This window comes from Arachis ipaensis, chromosome B08, assembly GCF_000816755.2.
Source record: "Arachis ipaensis cultivar K30076 chromosome B08, Araip1.1, whole genome shotgun sequence".
NCBI classification, from domain to species: domain Eukaryota; kingdom Viridiplantae; phylum Streptophyta; class Magnoliopsida; order Fabales; family Fabaceae; genus Arachis; species Arachis ipaensis.
This window is the reverse complement of record NC_029792.2, coordinates 124,584,640-124,602,544: the sequence shown is the minus strand read 5'-3', so window position 1 is coordinate 124,602,544 and position 17,905 is coordinate 124,584,640. Positions and strand designations below refer to the sequence as shown.

The window sequence follows — 17,905 nt, the reverse complement described above, 5'->3', positions numbered from 1 at the left end:
GAATTTATCTTATAATTAGTAAAAAAAAGAAAAAAGAAAATCTGAAAAGTGAAAACCCCTCTCTGAGATAATTAGTTGTTCTTGTTATGAGAGGGTGAGAAGATAAAAAGATCATAAAACCCACATAACAGTAACGAAGCGTAGAAGAAGAACCATGACGGTGACTCCATTAACGACCGTGTTTCGATGCTTATTATCGAGTCCTGCTCTTTCTTCTCACTCTCACAATCTTCCACTCACTCTCCCCTTCGACCGCACCCCACTCTTCCGCTCTCTCCTCCTCCCCTCCCGCCGCCGCACACTCTGCCCCGCTCTTGCCGCCGCCAACAACAAGAACAAGAGCAACAAAAACAAGGTCAAACAAATTCACTTACAATAAATTAATTAACACAATTACTCTTTTTTTTTTTCCTTCACTCTTTTGTAATTCGTATATAATGTATCATATTTGGAGCGTAGAATTAGTATTTTACAGATATATACCAAAAAAGAAAAAAATTTTAGGGCCTATTTTGTGTTTGTTAATTTGATTACTCTAAGATATCCAATATTGCAAACTAACTTATGTGATTGGTCCTGTTTCATTTCTTGTGATATAATATATCATGTGTATTTGGAGTGTTGAATTGTTAGATGTAAAGTAATCATTTTGTGCTTAAGCGGTTAGTAGAGATGGTTCATAACGGTTTTCTAGAACCTATTTTGTGCTTGTTAATTTGATTACTTGCAGATATCTTTTATGCAAACTAAATTGTGTGCTGCTCAGGAAATGGTTCCACTAACTTTTCCTTTTTTTTTTTTTGGGGTGCAGAAAAAGTTGTTACGTGATCATGGTACAAAGGGTAGTGATGAGGATGAGGAGGAGGATGCTTTTGAGTTGCTGTTCAAGCAACTTGAAGAGGATCTCAAAAAGGATAATTTGTTGAAAGGTGGTAGCAATGATGATGATGACGATGAGATAACTGAAGAGGAACTTGCCTTGTTAGAACGTGAGTTGGAAGGTGCATTGGGGGAATTTGATGCCGAAACGTTAAATCCAGATGTAATTCATGCTGAAACTGATGCTAGTGATAGTGAAGAAGAACAAGAAGAAGAAGAAGATGATGAAGAAGACGGTGTGCCTATGCTTAGAACTTGGCAGATGAAGAAATTGGCTAGGGCTTTGAAAGCTGGCCGCAGAAAAACAAGTGTCAGTGTCCCTTAACTACTTTATTTTTTGTGAAATTCTTTAGCTAAACTCCTTTCAATTGTTCTGATATCTTCTCTTTATATGAGTAGAGAAGTAATATGAGATCTTGAGGTTATTTGATTACAGTTTGCAGAAGGTTATTGTTGTCTTCGTTGCTTGAATTGCCTGTAGGGTGTGCCATTTTCATTAGCATGATCCTCCTCATGACGCGTTTGTGGAATTGAAATCATTGTGGAATAATGTCAATCCTTTGTATAAGAAACCATTAGTTAATTCAAATATTCAGAGTGAAATGATGCACTTTTCTGAGTTTTCTACTTGGGGTCTGGCTTTTCTGGGCTGTTCTTCATAAATAGAAACTACCTATAGTGTGATTTCCTAGTAGATTGATAAACTAGGTGGACCAACCAAATTGGGTTGCATGCTTCCTTAGTGACCTTGGCATCATGATTAGAGTGTTTTGTTTCTGATTTTCAAACAAGTGATTTTACAACTTAATTTTGCTATATAGTTGAAAATGCCGAAAAATAATGTTTCTTAGAACATACTCTATTTAGCTTTTGTCAAAAGGGCTGATAACAACTTTGTTTGAAATCCTGATTATTTCATAAAATTTATACAATTATGTCAAAAGTTATTTTTTGCCAAAAATCTGAATCGTACACACCTTAAAGGTGATTCCTTACTTCATGTTACAGAGGATCTCTGTTTAGTCAGCAGATACCTTGACTAAAGCTAGGATTATTATTATTTTTTCTCCCTTTTTAGAAAGAGATATGAATTGGAAAAGAAAAAGCAGGGAATAATGGAGTAAAACCATTGTATTGTTGTTCATACTTAACATAAAAGACTAGAGGCTAGTAAGTTCCTCACATTTATCTTTTGTATTTGTCGCAGATAAAAAATCTTGCTGCTGAGCTTTGTCTTGATAGGGCGTTTGTTATTGAATTGCTCCGCAACCCTCCTCCGAATCTTTTGATGATGAGTTTATCAATATCTGATGAACCTACACCAAAAGAAATATCCGTTGAGACTAAACCTAGAGAGATTGTTCTCGAAGAAACAAGAACAGATCCTGTGGAAGCTGGAAACAAGGCTAACGTACCAGTTCATGTCATGCAACAAAAATGGTCTGCGCAAAAGAGATTGAAAAGGGCCCAAGTTGACACACTTGAAAAAGTTTATAGGAGATCAAAGCGACCCACTGTAAGTTTACTATGCTTCAACAAAGTTTTATGAAAGACAATCATCCATACTGACAATGAAATGTTTATTACACTCTAAGTTTCTGAGACTTGATTTACTTCATTGTCTTAAGCTAAAAGTTCTTTTGTGGTCCAAACTTGATTAATGCTTGCTTGTACTAACTATCTGGTCTTGAGCAAAACAACACCATTTTCTTTGTTTTATGATTATGAGCTACTCCTAGTTTTGGTCGGAAATTTCCTTGATGACTACCATAGTTGCTTGTATAGTTAAATCAGCAATTCTCATTCATTCATTCTCAGTGCTTTGACTAGATGTCCATGTTAGTTTGAGATAGATTGATACTCCCTTATTTCTTTTATCTGTCGTCGTCATATTTACGAAAATGTGATGGTAATAGATGAAAGGAAACGGAGGGATTACTAAAAGAATAGAGAAATGTGGTATTCATTTTACCTTCACTAGGAAACACCGCATATTCACAACTTGTTTATTTGTGTCCAAACAATCTTTTTCCTTAAGAAAAAATATTAAAAGCAAAGGAAAGTTGGAAACACCCATCTTACTCAAGCTTCCATGCATTCGATCATTACTTTATGGCTTGATATCTTCAAGTAATAGTAGGAGTCTTGCTAGTTATTGTAGCTATTTTGCTAATATCTTTGGAACATAGATAGTTAACTTGGATTCTCTAATGTACCTGTGATTGATTCCAATGAATGCAGAATGCAATGATAAGTAGTATAGTGCATGTAACCAATATTCCTCGGAGAAGAGTTGTTAAGTGGTTTGAAGACAAACGTGCTGAGGAGGGTGTTCCAGAGAATCGTGTTCCTTACCAGCGCTCTGTATCAGAAGCTAGTTGATTTTTTTCTTCTTTGAAGTATTATAATGGAAGCTGTATAGGAAAAAATCATGTTTCTCCAACCATTTTTTCATATCTGTTCTGGGGGAGGTTTATGGAGTGAGTTGAAGTAGTGACATATGTAATATAATTAATTAGAGGTATATTGTTTACACTCATGATTCTCATATACAAAGCATGTGATCGGCTTAATATGGATTTGTGGGTATCCAAAATATTTCTTAGTTATGATTTATCGCACAATTCAATATGGATTTGTGGTCACCTCTACAATGTTCAACTTTCAAATTTGGTCCGTTGGATCCAATCTCAAATAACCAAAGGGGTTGTTTTTGAACCACAACAATAACTTGTTATTTAGCTTTAAGCATTATTGCACTAAGACCAGATTATGTGAGAGATTGTGGTGACCCCAACCAAGTGTCAAACTAACATTTGAGCTTTTTGGGAAAGTTGTGTCGGCAAAAGTCCCACCTAGTTTTTTTCGTCACTAATACCCTTAACCATTTATTGGATTTCTTTTCCTCTCTCCCAAAGTGTAAGTAAAGATATTTAATTTCATAAAATATACTGCTTGAATTCATCAACATCATGCTTTGCAGATTTGTTATATATATATATACAAAAATATAAAATTATTTGACAACAGGATATTTATTTCTCATCCCAAGCAGGCAGGCACATGCTAGTTGTACAAAACTAGTATAATTGTATAAGTCGTAAAAAATTGACAAAAAATTCATTCGGCAATCTAGTGTTCCCAACGATTATTTTATTTCTGTCACAATCTCCATTAATTAATTCGTCGCTTATTCTATAAAATAATTAGTAGTAGGAATGATTTATCTTTCTTTTATATGATATAATATGTTCAAGGAAATAAATTCAGTGTTAGTTGTATCGGTCCACGATTAATACTAGTAGTAGGAGCAATCTATTCTAATCTCAACTCTTTACACTGGGGGGTATACGTGTAATTTCCCATGGCTGAAGTAGATTTCCACTTTTCAATTAAAATCGCGTGGGCACCGACAGCCAGCGGTAATCCAACCGGTAATACCGGAAGAAACAGGTAACTCCGACAGACAGCCTGTACCTCTTCGACAACCAAATCTTACGTAGCTCCTTGTCCATTTCCTAGATTAACACGTGTGCACGTACCATTTGTCCAATCCTAAGAAAACCCCTAAAATCTAGAGAGAGCCGAGCCGTACAAGCCGGCTAAAAAAGACAGTGAAAACCGGGAACCAGTCGAGCAGGTAAAACACACGAACCATAAAAATAACACACACTATCTGAGTCCATGCTAGCTGGAAGTGAAGACAACACAGAGAGGGAGAGAGAGAGAAAGGTGGAAAATGGCGTATTGAATGAGCTAAAATTTTAAGGTTCTGATTTCCCTTCTCTTCACCACAACCGTGTGATCTTTTCTCCACTGATCTGAAATAAGAAGAAGAAGAAGATGGAGGCAACCGCTGGAATGGTTGCTGGATCACACAAACGGAACGAGCTTGTTCGGATTCGCCACGATTCTACCGATAGTGGGGTTAGTCTCTCTCTCTCTGCATCATCCACAATGCATTGTCGTTGTTCAACTCTCTAACAGCATTTACTTTACTCCTTAGAATATATGGCTTTATTTAATAAATTTAGTTATATTTATTTATATGTATTATGTTTATAATTGTATTTTTTTAATTGGTTATTTTTTTAATTGAGAATTGGGTAGTGTACTGATCAGCTTGAATGCAGCTCAGATCTGATCTGCGTGTTCACTCATGTTGATCTTCAAGTTTGATTTTTGATTTTTGAGTTTTTTTTTTAAATATTTTATGTACTGTACAAGTACAATTATTGCTAAGGATTTGGCGCATTCTTTTTCTTCTTAAGGATGGTGTTAAATTTTTAAATTTAGGTACAATAATTCTGACTTTTGTGTAATGTGTATGGGTTTTGCTGCAGTCTAAGCCTTTGAAGAATTTAAATGGCCAAATCTGTCAAATATGTGGTGATACTGTTGGCCTAACTGCCACTGGTGATGTCTTTGTTGCCTGCAATGAGTGTGCCTTCCCGGTTTGTCGTCCGTGTTACGAGTATGAAAGGAAGGATGGGAACCAGTCTTGTCCCCAGTGCAAGACAAGATACAAGAGGCACAGAGGTTGTTGTTTTCTCCCTTGTGCATATGTTTGTTGATTTTTGTTGGTTTTTAGTTTGAATTTTTGAAATGAATGAGTTGAGTGTGGATTTTTCAGGGAGTCCTCGAGTAGAGGGGGACGATGAGGAGGATGATATTGATGATATAGATAATGAATTCAATTATAATAGCCAGGGAAATACCAAGGCAAAGCGGCAGTGGGAAGAAGATGCTGACCTTTCTTCGTCATCTAGACGTGATCCTCAACAACCGATTCCACTTCTCACGAATGGACAGCCGGTAGTAAACTAAACTGATGTTTAACTTCTCACTGTTGTTTCTACTTATTAGAAGTGAAAAACAACAACCAAAGATGATGAGCTTTTCTTTTATAGTTAATAGTAACCTTTGGTTATGCATGTTCCTACGGAGGAGTATGTTACATTTTTACATGTGTCTTTCATTTTCTTTCTATACCATTTTGTGATGCTTTTCACTAATTATCTGTTTATATCATCAGATGTCGGGTGAGATTCCTACTCCTGATACTCAATCTGTGCGAACTACATCGGGTCCTTTGGGTCCATCTGACAAGGTTCACTCACTTGCCTATACTGATCCACGGCAACCAGGTAAAGAATGAACTAACTTGAATGAATGCCACATTATAATACTTATGGTTATTGCTAATTTTAAATTGGCCATATTTTTGTTATTACAGTTCCTGTAAGAACTGTTGATCCAACCAAGGACTTAAATTCTTATGGCCTGGGGAATGTTGACTGGAAAGAAAGGGTTGAAGGTTGGAAACTCAAGCAGGAGAAAAATATGGTGCAAATGACTGGTAGATACAATGAAGGGAAAGGAGGTGACATCGAAGGAACTGGTTCTAATGGGGAAGAACTTCAAATGTAAGCTGCTTAAGCTGTTTAAATTTATGTTTAATGACTACGAGGGCATAATTGGGGCAGTATTGTGTCACTTTTGCCTTTTGCCAGTTACACATCTAAGGATGCAATTGTTTGAACTAAACAAAGAAATGTTTTATGATATAATTGATTTTGAACTTTTTCACATTCTACCTTTTGAGTTTTTAGCTTTTTCCCCCTCAGAATTTATTTGTTTATCTTAATTTTTTTCCAATGTCTCTATTCTTTTTTACTTTGTAAAAAATTTCATTATTTTACAATTGACTTGCTTTCTCTTTCTTTCTTAAAAATATCATATTGTACATTGCATTGCATTTGTCTCCCTACTCTATAAACTGTTACTCTACATGAGGTGGTCAAGAGAGATCTAAGTATAAACAATGTTGCTGCAACATAATACATGACATGGCACATTGTTGTTGTTTGATCCATGTAGCTAACCCCACCTTTTGGATAAAGTTTTATTGTTGTCATCCTTGTTATGGTTAAAAGCCTAAATATTTCAATTTAAACTCATAACTTACACAAAATACGCAAGCTTTAAAAGCATATGCTCTGAATTTCATTTTCTATCAAGTTAATGGGAAATTAATTGTTATTGACAGGGTTGATGATGCTAGACAGCCGTTGAGTCGTGTGGTGCCTATTCCTTCATCTCAGCTGACCCCTTATCGTGTCGTTATTATACTCCGGCTGATTATTCTCGGGTTCTTCTTACAATACCGTGTAACTCATCCTGTGAATGATGCATACCCACTATGGTTGACTTCAGTTATTTGTGAGATTTGGTTTGCCTTATCCTGGCTCTTGGATCAGTTTCCAAAATGGTTTCCCATTAACCGTGAGACATATCTTGAAAGGCTTGCATTAAGGTCCGGATTGCCTATTTTATCAATGTTTTATGCAGCTTGGTATCTTGGTTTGGTTATCATGTGGTATTTTCTATCTCATTAACATTTCTTCCTTAGGTATGACCGTGATGGAGAACCGTCACAATTGGCCCCTGTTGATGTTTTTGTCAGTACAGTGGATCCACTCAAAGAGCCTCCGCTTGTAACTGCAAACACTGTTTTGTCCATTCTTTCTGTTGATTACCCTGTAGACAAGGTTTCCTGCTACGTATCAGACGATGGTTCAGCTATGTTAACTTTTGAAGCCCTATCGGAAACAGCTGAGTTTGCAAAGAAGTGGGTGCCCTTCTGCAAAAAGCACAGTATTGAGCCAAGAGCCCCTGAGTTTTATTTTCAACAGAAGATTGATTACTTGAAGGACAAGATTCAACCTTCTTTTGTAAAGGAGAGACGAGCAATGAAGGTTGGTCCTGAGGCATCTTGTTTCCATTTCCTAAATGTATCCTTATATAGACCATTAACTATAGACTTTAATTTTTCTTATCAGAGAGAATATGAAGAATTCAAAGTGAGGATCAATGCCCTTGTAGCTAAAGCTCAAAAGATGCCAGAAGAAGGATGGACAATGCAAGATGGAACTCCTTGGCCTGGAAATAATCCCAGGGATCATCCTGGAATGATTCAAGTATTGCTCTTTCTTCCAAAGTGCACTTAAAATATTCTAACTTTTGTTATATTTTTGGGTTAACTGTAATGCTTTGGAATATGCAGGTATTTCTAGGTCATAGTGGTGGTCTCGACACAGATGGAAATGAGCTACCTAGACTTGTATATGTTTCTCGTGAGAAGCGACCTGGCTTCCAGCATCACAAAAAGGCCGGAGCTATGAATGCCTTGGTATGTCATGCTCAAACTCCTTATGTTGTTCACTTTATTGTTTTCTGATATATATAGTCTTCTTTTGCACTAAACGATGTGATACTGTAAATCTGATTTAATGATGCACAGTTGTATACCATGAGTGTGGGAATAAAAAGAACCTGAACTTTTTATGCTGCTTTAGGATGTAAATGATGTTGGTAGAGATTATGGTGTTTCATTGTTGCAATGCAAACTGACTATGATCTAGTGTTGGATTTTGATATATATATACCAAAAAGGGTTCCAAGCGTATTTAACTCTGGATTATCATGTGTGATGTAGATTCGAGTTTCTGCTGTGTTGACCAATGGTGCATATCTTCTGAATGTCGATTGTGATCACTACTTCAATAATAGCAAAGCTCTTAAGGAAGCCATGTGCTTCATGATGGATCCTGCTTTTGGAAAGAAAACATGCTATGTACAATTTCCTCAGAGGTTCGATGGCATTGACTTGCACGATCGATATGCCAATCGCAATATTGTGTTCTTTGATGTACGTCTTGAATTTACTTTCGTTACGTTGCAACAAGATAATACTCTCTCCTTGCATTCTTATCTGCTGCCTTGGCTAAATTATGTTTTCTTGTGTACTTGTCAGATCAACTTGAAGGGTCTGGATGGTATTCAAGGCCCAGTCTATGTCGGAACTGGTTGCTGTTTCAATAGGCAGGCTCTGTATGGTTATGATCCTGTGTTGACCGAGGAAGATTTGGAGCCTAACATTATTGTGAAGAGTTGTTGGGGTTCTAGGAAGAAGGGATCGGGTGGCCACAAAAGATTCAATGACAAGAAGAGGGGTGTTAAAAGAACTGAATCCACTGTTCCCATCTTTAATATGGAAGACATAGAAGAGGGTGTTGAAGGTATGCTATTGTGAAAAACTAGTTTGTAACTCCTTTGTATGAAGTGGCTTAAGCATGTAGATTTTTGTATGTTGAATTTCATGCAATGTCTTATGATGGACATGTAATGTATTCACCATGCAGAATTGTCTGAAAGTTGAGATCATAATGTCTTATGATAGGTGATATATATTGCATCCTTTTGCAGGGTATGATGATGAGAGGTCACTTCTTATGTCACAAAAGAGCTTAGAGAAACGATTTGGTCAGTCTCCAGTTTTTATTGCAGCCACCTACATGGAACAGGGTGGCATTCCTCCATCGACCAACCCTGCAACTCTTCTTAAGGAAGCAATCCATGTTATCAGCTGTGGTTATGAAGACAAAACAGAATGGGGCAAAGAGGTGAGCATGTGTATTTATCATTGTGCTCATGATTCCTGTTCACCACTTAACAGGATAAAGAAATCTGATGTGAGATTAATCAATTATTCATTTGGTTTCCTAAATGAAACTCTTTTCTTACTTAACCAGATTGGATGGATCTATGGTTCTGTGACTGAAGATATTTTGACCGGGTTTAAGATGCATGCACGTGGTTGGATTTCCATTTATTGCATGCCACCTCGCCCGGCATTCAAGGGTTCAGCTCCTATCAATCTTTCTGATCGTCTTAACCAGGTGCTTCGGTGGGCCTTGGGTTCAATTGAGATCTTTCTAAGTAGGCATTGTCCCTTGTGGTATGGGTACAATGGGAGGTTGAGGCCTCTTCAGAGATTTGCTTATATTAACACTATCGTCTACCCTCTTACCTCAATTCCACTGCTTGCATACTGTACCCTTCCAGCATTTTGTCTTCTCACCAATAAATTTATTATTCCTGAGGTAAATGATTTCATCTATCCCATTTCTTGCGGGTAATTTTTAAGAGTAAAGTACTATTTTAACCGTCGGAAGAATGGTTCAGTGACGAAGTGGCTGCTCAAAGATTGATCAGTATCCTGTGATACTTGAAAGACTAAAACGGTTTACCACTATTTTGGCTTCGGAGTCATTAGTATTTTGACAAAGTGGTTTACCCCTGAGGGTGGATTTGTTAAGCAAAACCAATTTTTTCAGGACCACAAGATAATTATCAATCTTTGAGGGATCATTTTGTCTGCAAACTAATATTTTGTGGCCTAAAATGTTAGTGTGTACTTGATAAGTTTATTATTCCTGATGAGGTGTGGTGGTTTAATAAGTTTGGTTAATTCTGTGCAGATAAGCAACTTCGCCAGCATGTGGTTTATCCTCCTTTTTGTCTCCATTTTCGCCACTTCAATCCTCGAGCTTAGGTGGAGTGGGGTCAGCATAGAAGACTGGTGGAGGAATGAACAGTTCTGGGTCATCGGTGGCACATCCGCACATCTTTTCGCTGTGTTCCAAGGTCTTCTCAAGGTGCTCGCCGGGATTGACACAAACTTCACTGTCACGTCAAAGGCCTCGGACGACGACGGGGAGTTTGCCGAGCTTTACGTGTTCAAATGGACGTCTCTCCTCATCCCACCGACAACAGTGCTCATTGTGAATTTAGTAGGGATTGTTGCCGGCGTGTCGTACGCCATAAACAGTGGCTACCAATCTTGGGGTCCATTGTTTGGAAAACTCTTCTTTGCCATTTGGGTCATTGCACATCTATATCCATTCTTGAAGGGTCTTTTGGGAAGGCAAAACAGAACACCAACCATTGTTATTGTTTGGTCTATTCTTCTTGCTTCTATATTCTCGTTGCTTTGGGTCAGAATTGACCCTTTCACCAATGGGTCCAACAAATCGTCCTCTGGTCAATGTGGCATAGACTGTTAAGGTTAAATTTTGGGGATTATTTTTTGTATAATGTATTAAGGTTCACCCCCTTTTGATCTCCTCGTGTTTGGAGAAACTCTAGAGTTCCAAGTGTTTGTATATATTGCAAGAACATAAGTCCATTTAAGGTTGTCTTGGAGGGTTGTCCCCTTCATGTATCGTTCGTTTATTTTTTTAAACCTTATTTGGTCCTTGTAAGAATAGGTTATGTTAAGATGTACTTGTGTCATGTACTTTGAACACATAATATAAATTATATTTATGCAAGTAATTGAATTCAAACAATCTAGCTTTGTTTTGGTTCCGTCTTGAAATCCATTTTTATAAACTGCCAATTTTTGAAGATAATTTTGCCATTTTGGTAAGAATTTATAATCCAAACTCTAAAGTCGGGTCTCAAATTGAACAGAGACATTACAAACCTCCAATATGTAAATGTATTTGATTGTCTTCCTTCCTAGCATCCATTATCACTCACTTCCCAAATAAGCTTAGCTTGCTAATCTCTGAACGATTCAAAAGACAAATTTCTGCTACTTAGAAACTATTAAATTGAAATTTGATAAGAAAGTAGTGAGAATCAACTCACACTTGAATAGAATATTTGATTCCATAATTATCGAATCATAACAAATTTTATCCCATTGATTAAAAAATATAAAATATTGCCAGAACTGGATAATAGAGAGAATAACCTGCATAATCAAAGTTGGGTATCTTTCTGCACAAAATCGATTCGATATTTTCGAAAATTTTTATCTTAATCCTGATTGAAGGGGGATACATTGATAATAAGATTCTTACCAATAGGCAATAACTTTATTCAGATTTCAAAAATAAGGCAAAAGCACCAAAGCAAAAGCTTGATAATGACAATATGTATAACTGTTACTAGCATAGTGATCATGACTATCATATTTGTAATATGACCAATTCTCTAGTGTTTTTTATTTGATACTTAACTTTTGTCTAACTTATACATTTTACATATTTAAAAATTTATTAAATTTCTATTTTTAACAATTAGACACCAATTTCTATTAGATACCATAACAGACACCAAAGAATATTTTCTTGTAAGACATCCATGTACAGTTTTCTTTTTTTGGACATGGGTTGGGTCGGACAAACCCAACCCGACCCGGAAACAACACAAACTCCAGTACAATAATTCAAACAAGAACGCAGCATCTCCCTCTCATAAGTCATAATGAAGCACCTAATCCTATTAATTAATAATTAATAATTACAACCAATACCTTTTCCACCAGCAGATGAGTTCTCTCTACCATACCCGTACCTAGTTATTACCTATTTGTTGGGGCAAGGATCGGGCCGGAAAAGCCCAATTCGATCCGGAAATAAACCTAAAATTATTTAAAAAAATCAAATCTTTTTATAATATTAAGAAGAACAACCAAATAAAAGATTTGGTCCTCTTAATCCCAAATCCCAATAAACGTGACTCAGAGGTCAGAGCTCCTTCACAAGACGATGGCCCTCTAAGACGCGACGCGTGCTGCTGCCAAAACAGAGAGGTACGACACCGTTAGAAGGTTGCCGGAGAGAAGAGACCGCTGCTAAATCAGGTATCAAACTAGTTTCATTCATGAAACCTGAAAACCTACATATAAATAGAATACACGATAGCAACACAAATTCAAACTGAAACAGCAGCTAGCAATGACGTTACTGCTCGTAATTACGAATGACGTGGAGAGGAATGCGTCGAGAGGGCTGTTACTGCTCCGTGGTCACACGGCCACCGCAAGAACGCCGCCGCTGCCAGACCTTCCGGAGGAGTTGATCATGGAAATCTTGGTGAGGCTTCCGGCAAGGACGCTTGTTTCCCTAAGGAGCGTCTGCACTTCATGGAGAAACCTAATTTCATCCCCCGACTTCATCCGCAACCACCTTCGTCGTTCATGCTTACGCGATCCAAGCCTGACTCTGCTACGAATTGCTTGTTACAACAGTTCGCCTTTCAGATGCAGTGGTGTCGGATACGACAGTATTGGAGTTCTCTCCGTACGGTCAATAATAGACAAACCTTCTAGACCTACTAAAGTCGATTACTTCAGTGGACAACACTACTACAGAATCGTTGGTTCTTGCCATGGATTGTTGTGCTTTTTTGATGAGCATGACTACCAGAATACGCATGGCATCTTGTGGAACCCCTGTACCGGATTCACATTCCAATCACCGCAAATCAGCGGTCAAGCCTTCTCTTCTGGCTTTGGTTATGATCATCTCAGTGACAGCTACAAGCTTTTTGGAATTATAAGGAAGAAAGGGCCATCTGGTGTTGAATATAGTACTAGAATTTATACATTTGGATCAACTTCATCGTGGAGAAGAATTGATGATAGCCCATTTGGCCTATTTGGTATCCCACCTAACCACTTTTGTATGCCAGAGAATGGGGTATTTTTTGGTAGTAGTAGAGCATGCACTATTAATTGGATTGTTAATCATCATGTGGTTCTTTATTTTGACTTGGGTAAAGAGACTTATGCTCATTTTACCCTGCCTGATACGGATTCAAGTGATTATCTCTTGATACAATGCAAAAAGTTATGTGTTTTGAGAAACTGCCTTTCTGTTTGTTATGGGTATTTAAGAACACAACACTCGATTGTGTGGCAGATGAAAGAATATGGAGATGCTCAATCTTGGACTAAATTGGCAATGATTTCCGTCCACGACCTTGTACCTCTCTATATCTCGGAAACTGATGTGCTTTTGGCCGTTTTTCAATCTTGCAGAATAGTTTTGTGTTACTTGAATGATGGCAGCGTACGCATTCCTGTGATTGATTATGGCGTGGAGAACAATCCTTATCTTTCTCAAAGTGTAGGTTCTTGGATGGCTTATATCTACCATGAAAGCTTAGTTTCACCAAATGGTCTTCAAAGCAACTCATCCAAAATGCTGCTGCGTTTCATCAAACCCAAACCGAATCCTATTGTCTCTTGATGAAGCCTTTCTCGAATTACCAACTTTGTTATTGATGTTATCAAAATTATTTATCTAAGTACTGTGTTTATGTTTCAAATAGAATTTAACACAGACCCCATCTATCTGTGCCAACTTGCGTTGGTAATGATTAGGCATACATATCATACCGTAGGTTAAACTTAGTATAAAGTGGCACCTTGGTGATTCTTCATAAAAAATTCAAAGTACCTTCATTGTACTACTTGTGGTGATCGTTAAAGTAATTTATTTATTGTCAGAAATATTTGTTGCTAAGAACATAATAGCAAAGCAGTAGAATGATATATGGCATGTTCCCCATCACTAGTGAATGCAATAGCTATCCTTTGGTGTGTAGTCACGCTTTCTCTCTCAACTGATACCATCCCTAGAAGTATATCTGAAATTTCTCTGGAACCAAATTCCTGCACCATTAAAATTTTAATTGAAATACTACTATTATCACATTAATTTCGGCTGCCCATATGAATATGCTATTGTACCAGCATAGTGTTTCTGCAATATTGTTTCAATCAATTTATAAGGAAACTTATGGAATGCAATTAAAGAAACAAAACCGAATTATCATGTGTCCTGTCTTATTCAATTTACCCAATGACATTCAGCTCAATATTCAGGTGATGAGATCTTCTGGATCTTGGCTTTGGCTGGTTCCCTAACTCTTGGGTCAAGTTGGTAAAAATCATTGATACATAGTTGGTAATGTTATGCTCATGCATTCAAGATTCTTAGGCTATAGAATAAAAATACCACATTATGTTAAATTGTTTATCATTGATTGTATTCAAGATTGTTCGTTTGGAATAAAAGAAAGAAATAGAGTGATGTATTATGTCTTCATCCTTTTAAACTTGTCTATTATTTTCCAATTTCCATTCATGTCCGGCCAACATTCAATAAGTCCGCATATTAGTTGTCTTTAGTTTCTTCTATACTTGTTTGATATTTTTTATAATAATAAAAATAAAACTGTTTATATATTTGGTTTGAGACAGGAAAAATGAATTAAAAAAAATGAAGGAATATTTGTTGTTGATGTAATTAGCATTTTTTATCAGTCCAATTTCTTCCTAAGTATAAATGTATAATATAGTGATTACCCCTACCCTCATTCTTTTTAAACTCAGCATAAGTAATCTATACAAAATTTATGGCATGGCTGTTTAGTGTTTAGAGAAAGATCTTTGTGTCAAAAATAATTAATGACTTTCATTCCTGGGAAACAATGGCATGTAAGAAATGGAATCTTCAAGTTGCAAAATTCTCATGAGGTTTTGAAGCATTATACAGAGGCTATTGACTGTAGTCCTAAACATGCCAAGGTAACAATACTCATTAATTAGAGGTGAATGCCAATCATGGTCTGTTTAAATACTGCATTTCAAGTTGTAGGTACTTATGTTATAGTTATATTCTGAGTTGCTGTATAAAAATAACAATAAAAGAAGGCAAGATTGCACTTGATTTGATTAAAGTTTGGACTATAAACATATGGAAGTTTAAGCATGGGAAGCAACATGTTGTTTTGATTTTTCATTTTATTAAAAACTAAGGACTACTGATTTGAGCCAATTATTCTTTTGTAACACATGGTTCAAATGTACCTTGACAAAAAAATCCGGTAGGGATCTTTGCTTTTGTGAGTTGAATGTTGAAAAGCCATTTGCTTCCCTCAAATCATTTTTCCTCGTTTACATTTATGTATGGCGACGATTTTTTATTTCTATGAAGTTTTGTTTGGCTTTCAGGGAATGTGGCGCTGATTTTTGGCATTTAGTATGTTGTAAGGTCTTTGTGTAGAGTCCAAACGTGGTGAATGCCACTCCCTCTAAGGTGTGGCCTAACATTTATTCATTCAATGATCAATGATTAAGAAAGTGCAGTTGTTCTGACTTCTAAGATTATTTATGTATTTATTTGTTTTGACTTCTCAGATTATTGCTTTGTTGAATAGCATAAGAGCGAGGGAAATTATTCTTGCATGGTGGTTATATCTACTAGTTGTTCTTCTCCTTCCTATAAAAGGGTCCGGATGAGTATTTCTTTTGGCTGTTTTTACGAAAAGCAGGTTTTACTTTTATGCTTTTCCTTCATCCAATTTATTCACTTATTTTCCTATGCTTTTTTAGACCTGATCTAAATTATTAGAGTTAATTAGGGGGTTGAAAAACATGTCTCAGTTTATGTTAGTGGTGTGTGTAAGAACTCTTTTCATAAATATATTTAATAAAAATGTACTGTCACCATTGACAAACTATTTTCATTATCTTTCCCGTACTTTTTGTATTTAGGTTTTGTATATTGTTGTTTTGTTGTTTTCTTTGTGTTTCTGAGTGCTTAGTTGTCAATCTTTGAACACATGCATCTTATGTCTCTGTGTTTTCCTCCGAAGATTATCGAAGAAGTGTTATTGATGGTGAACTTCGAAAAAAGATGAATGATGGAAAAAAGATGAATGAAGAAAAACGCTCTCAATCTGGTTGCAATAAGCATGTAATCATTGTCATGTGTGTGATGAACATTGCAACAAAAGAAGAGTGGCAGGAGCTGATTCAGGTTTCCCCTCTTATTTAATCTTATAAGATATCTTCAATTCAGTAATAATATTAGTAACCTATGATTTAGTATCAATTTTCATGATTTTAGACCCAATAATATTTAATCACTTATATAGTAAGTTAATTTTTTCACCTTCTAAGAAATTTTACTATAACAAAGTCTTTCTCGGACTATTTAAGTTAATTGAATATGGACCACCTAAAGAGAGTTTTGTCACTCATCCTTACAAGATCTCAAAGTAATTAATAATAATAATAAACAGCATCCCTGTAATTATTTTTAATATGTAATTAGTCTTTCTTTATTTGTATTATTTTGTGTATGCAGGGATTCGAGTTATAATGGAAGTATCTTTGCCTATTCATCAACACAACAAACAACATGTAGGTTTAGATATAAATTCCTCATATCTCATATATGGAAGTTAGTTAATTTATTAGAAGTTTAATTAATTCGAATTATATATTTGTGAGTAGAGAGGAGGAAAGTGCTGCTTAATTGAAAAGCAGTGGTAGTGAGGAATCAAGTAGTATTGGCTGCAAATTCAAAGAAATTAAAGCTAACTAGCTAGCTACTTTTTGTTAATTATTATTATCAATTCATTTTCATTCTTCTCTGATGTCCTCTTCATGTTTTTGGTTTGGCCATGTCAGGGTTGTGCTCCGGTGAGTTCGGGGACACGCTTGTCAAATTTTAAAATCTTTTAGAGACTATTTTATCAATAGCAAAAGTCATGTATCATTTTGTTAGCGCCAAAATCTTTCGGGTACTAATTTGGTATTTACCTCTTCGAAGAATAGCCAACGCTTAACAGGTTGAAGACTTAAACTAATAGGCAACACTTCAATGTGTTGCATATTCAAAACTATAGTCAACCCTTTAATGGGGTTGCAAAATCAAAAGAAGAGGCAACATTTTTTGGCTAGCGGCTGAATCGTTGTCTGTTTTTAAGAAAAGGCAACGCTTCCAAAGAGTAGCTTTCAAAAGCATTGCTTTTAAAAGTTAAAACAAAAAAGCGTTATTTCTGACTTAAGACAACGACCCAAAAGCATTGCTTTAGGTTTCAAAGTGTTATTATAGATAAAAGGCAACTCTATCAAATTTTTAAGTAACACTTTTTGAATGTTTTCTCAGTTTGAAACTATTATATTGCGATTCTTAATATATATTAATTTGATTTATACTCTATCATGGATATGTGTAAGTTTCACAAGTATCTCAATTTTGACTATTAATAAGTTTACTCAAAAAGTCAATACACTTTAGAAGACCTACTGTGAGTATAATATGAAGTTACCTTAGAAGGAAAAACATAGATATAAACAAAACACAATTGTTTTCTATATTTATTTTAGAGTTTGTTTGGATATATTTAACTTATATTAAAAACTTTTTTTAGTGTATTTGATAAATTTTTAATAATAAAAATAAAAGTACTAAAAATATTAGATTTGATATTAAAATAAAAATAGAAATAATGAATAAAAATATGAAATTTAAAATAAAAATATTTAAGATCGAGAATGAAATGAAGACTAACTTTTGGAAAACAACAACTC

The 17,905-nt window shown here is 35.8% G+C and overlaps 3 protein-coding genes across 10 annotated transcripts; all 3 read left to right on the top strand.

Annotated features, from left to right (window-relative positions):
* On the top strand, positions 72–3,504 carry LOC107614217 (protein OVEREXPRESSOR OF CATIONIC PEROXIDASE 3). Its single transcript, XM_016316445.2, has 4 exons — positions 72–355; positions 812–1,189; positions 2,087–2,395; positions 3,121–3,504. The coding sequence occupies exons 1-4, from the start codon at positions 155–157 to the stop codon at positions 3,259–3,261; spliced, it is 1,029 nt and encodes a 342-aa protein (XP_016171931.1). The 5' UTR covers positions 72–154; the 3' UTR covers positions 3,262–3,504.
* LOC107612537 (cellulose synthase A catalytic subunit 1 [UDP-forming]) lies at positions 4,723–11,069 on the top strand. The gene is made up of 14 exons (XM_016314228.1): positions 4,723–4,806; positions 5,223–5,418; positions 5,513–5,694; positions 5,915–6,026; positions 6,116–6,305; positions 6,929–7,195; positions 7,292–7,637; positions 7,722–7,859; positions 7,946–8,071; positions 8,378–8,590; positions 8,696–8,960; positions 9,148–9,344; positions 9,474–9,824; positions 10,203–11,069. The coding sequence occupies exons 1-14, from the start codon at positions 4,723–4,725 to the stop codon at positions 10,785–10,787; spliced, it is 3,252 nt and encodes a 1,083-aa protein (XP_016169714.1). The 3' UTR covers positions 10,788–11,069.
* On the top strand, positions 12,230–15,992 carry LOC107612536 (F-box/kelch-repeat protein At3g23880-like). Of its 8 annotated transcripts, none has more exons than XR_002353077.1 (4): positions 12,230–12,376; positions 14,405–14,462; positions 14,962–15,109; positions 15,536–15,992. XR_002353077.1 is itself a non-coding variant. In XM_016314227.2 (2 exons), the coding sequence occupies exon 2, from the start codon at positions 12,471–12,473 to the stop codon at positions 13,764–13,766; it is 1,296 nt and encodes a 431-aa protein (XP_016169713.1). In that variant the 5' UTR covers positions 12,230–12,376; positions 12,465–12,470; the 3' UTR covers positions 13,767–14,121. The 8 variants fall into 8 exon arrangements, 2 of the variants coding, with proteins under 2 accessions (XP_016169713.1, XP_016169712.1); XR_002353075.1 differs by having other exon boundaries at positions 14,405–14,486; XR_002353076.1 differs by lacking the exon at positions 14,405–14,462.

Excerpts from the sequence above, each read along its gene's own strand:
- LOC107614217 (XM_016316445.2), top strand. The coding sequence starts at position 155 with ATGACGGTGACTCCATTAACGACCGTGTTTCGATGCTTATTATCGAGT. Across the intron at positions 1,190-2,086 it reads CTGGCCGCAGAAAAACAAGT|ATAAAAAATCTTGCTGCTGA; the intron begins GTCAGTGTCCCT and ends TATTTGTCGCAG. Across the intron at positions 2,396-3,120 it reads GGAGATCAAAGCGACCCACT|AATGCAATGATAAGTAGTAT; the intron begins GTAAGTTTACTA and ends CAATGAATGCAG.
- LOC107612537 (XM_016314228.1), top strand. The coding sequence starts at position 4,723 with ATGGAGGCAACCGCTGGAATGGTTGCTGGATCACACAAACGGAACGAG. Across the intron at positions 8,591-8,695 it reads GCAATATTGTGTTCTTTGAT|ATCAACTTGAAGGGTCTGGA; the intron begins GTACGTCTTGAA and ends TGTACTTGTCAG. Across the intron at positions 9,825-10,202 it reads ATAAATTTATTATTCCTGAG|ATAAGCAACTTCGCCAGCAT; the intron begins GTAAATGATTTC and ends AATTCTGTGCAG.
- LOC107612536 (XM_016314227.2), top strand. The coding sequence starts at position 12,471 with ATGACGTTACTGCTCGTAATTACGAATGACGTGGAGAGGAATGCGTCG.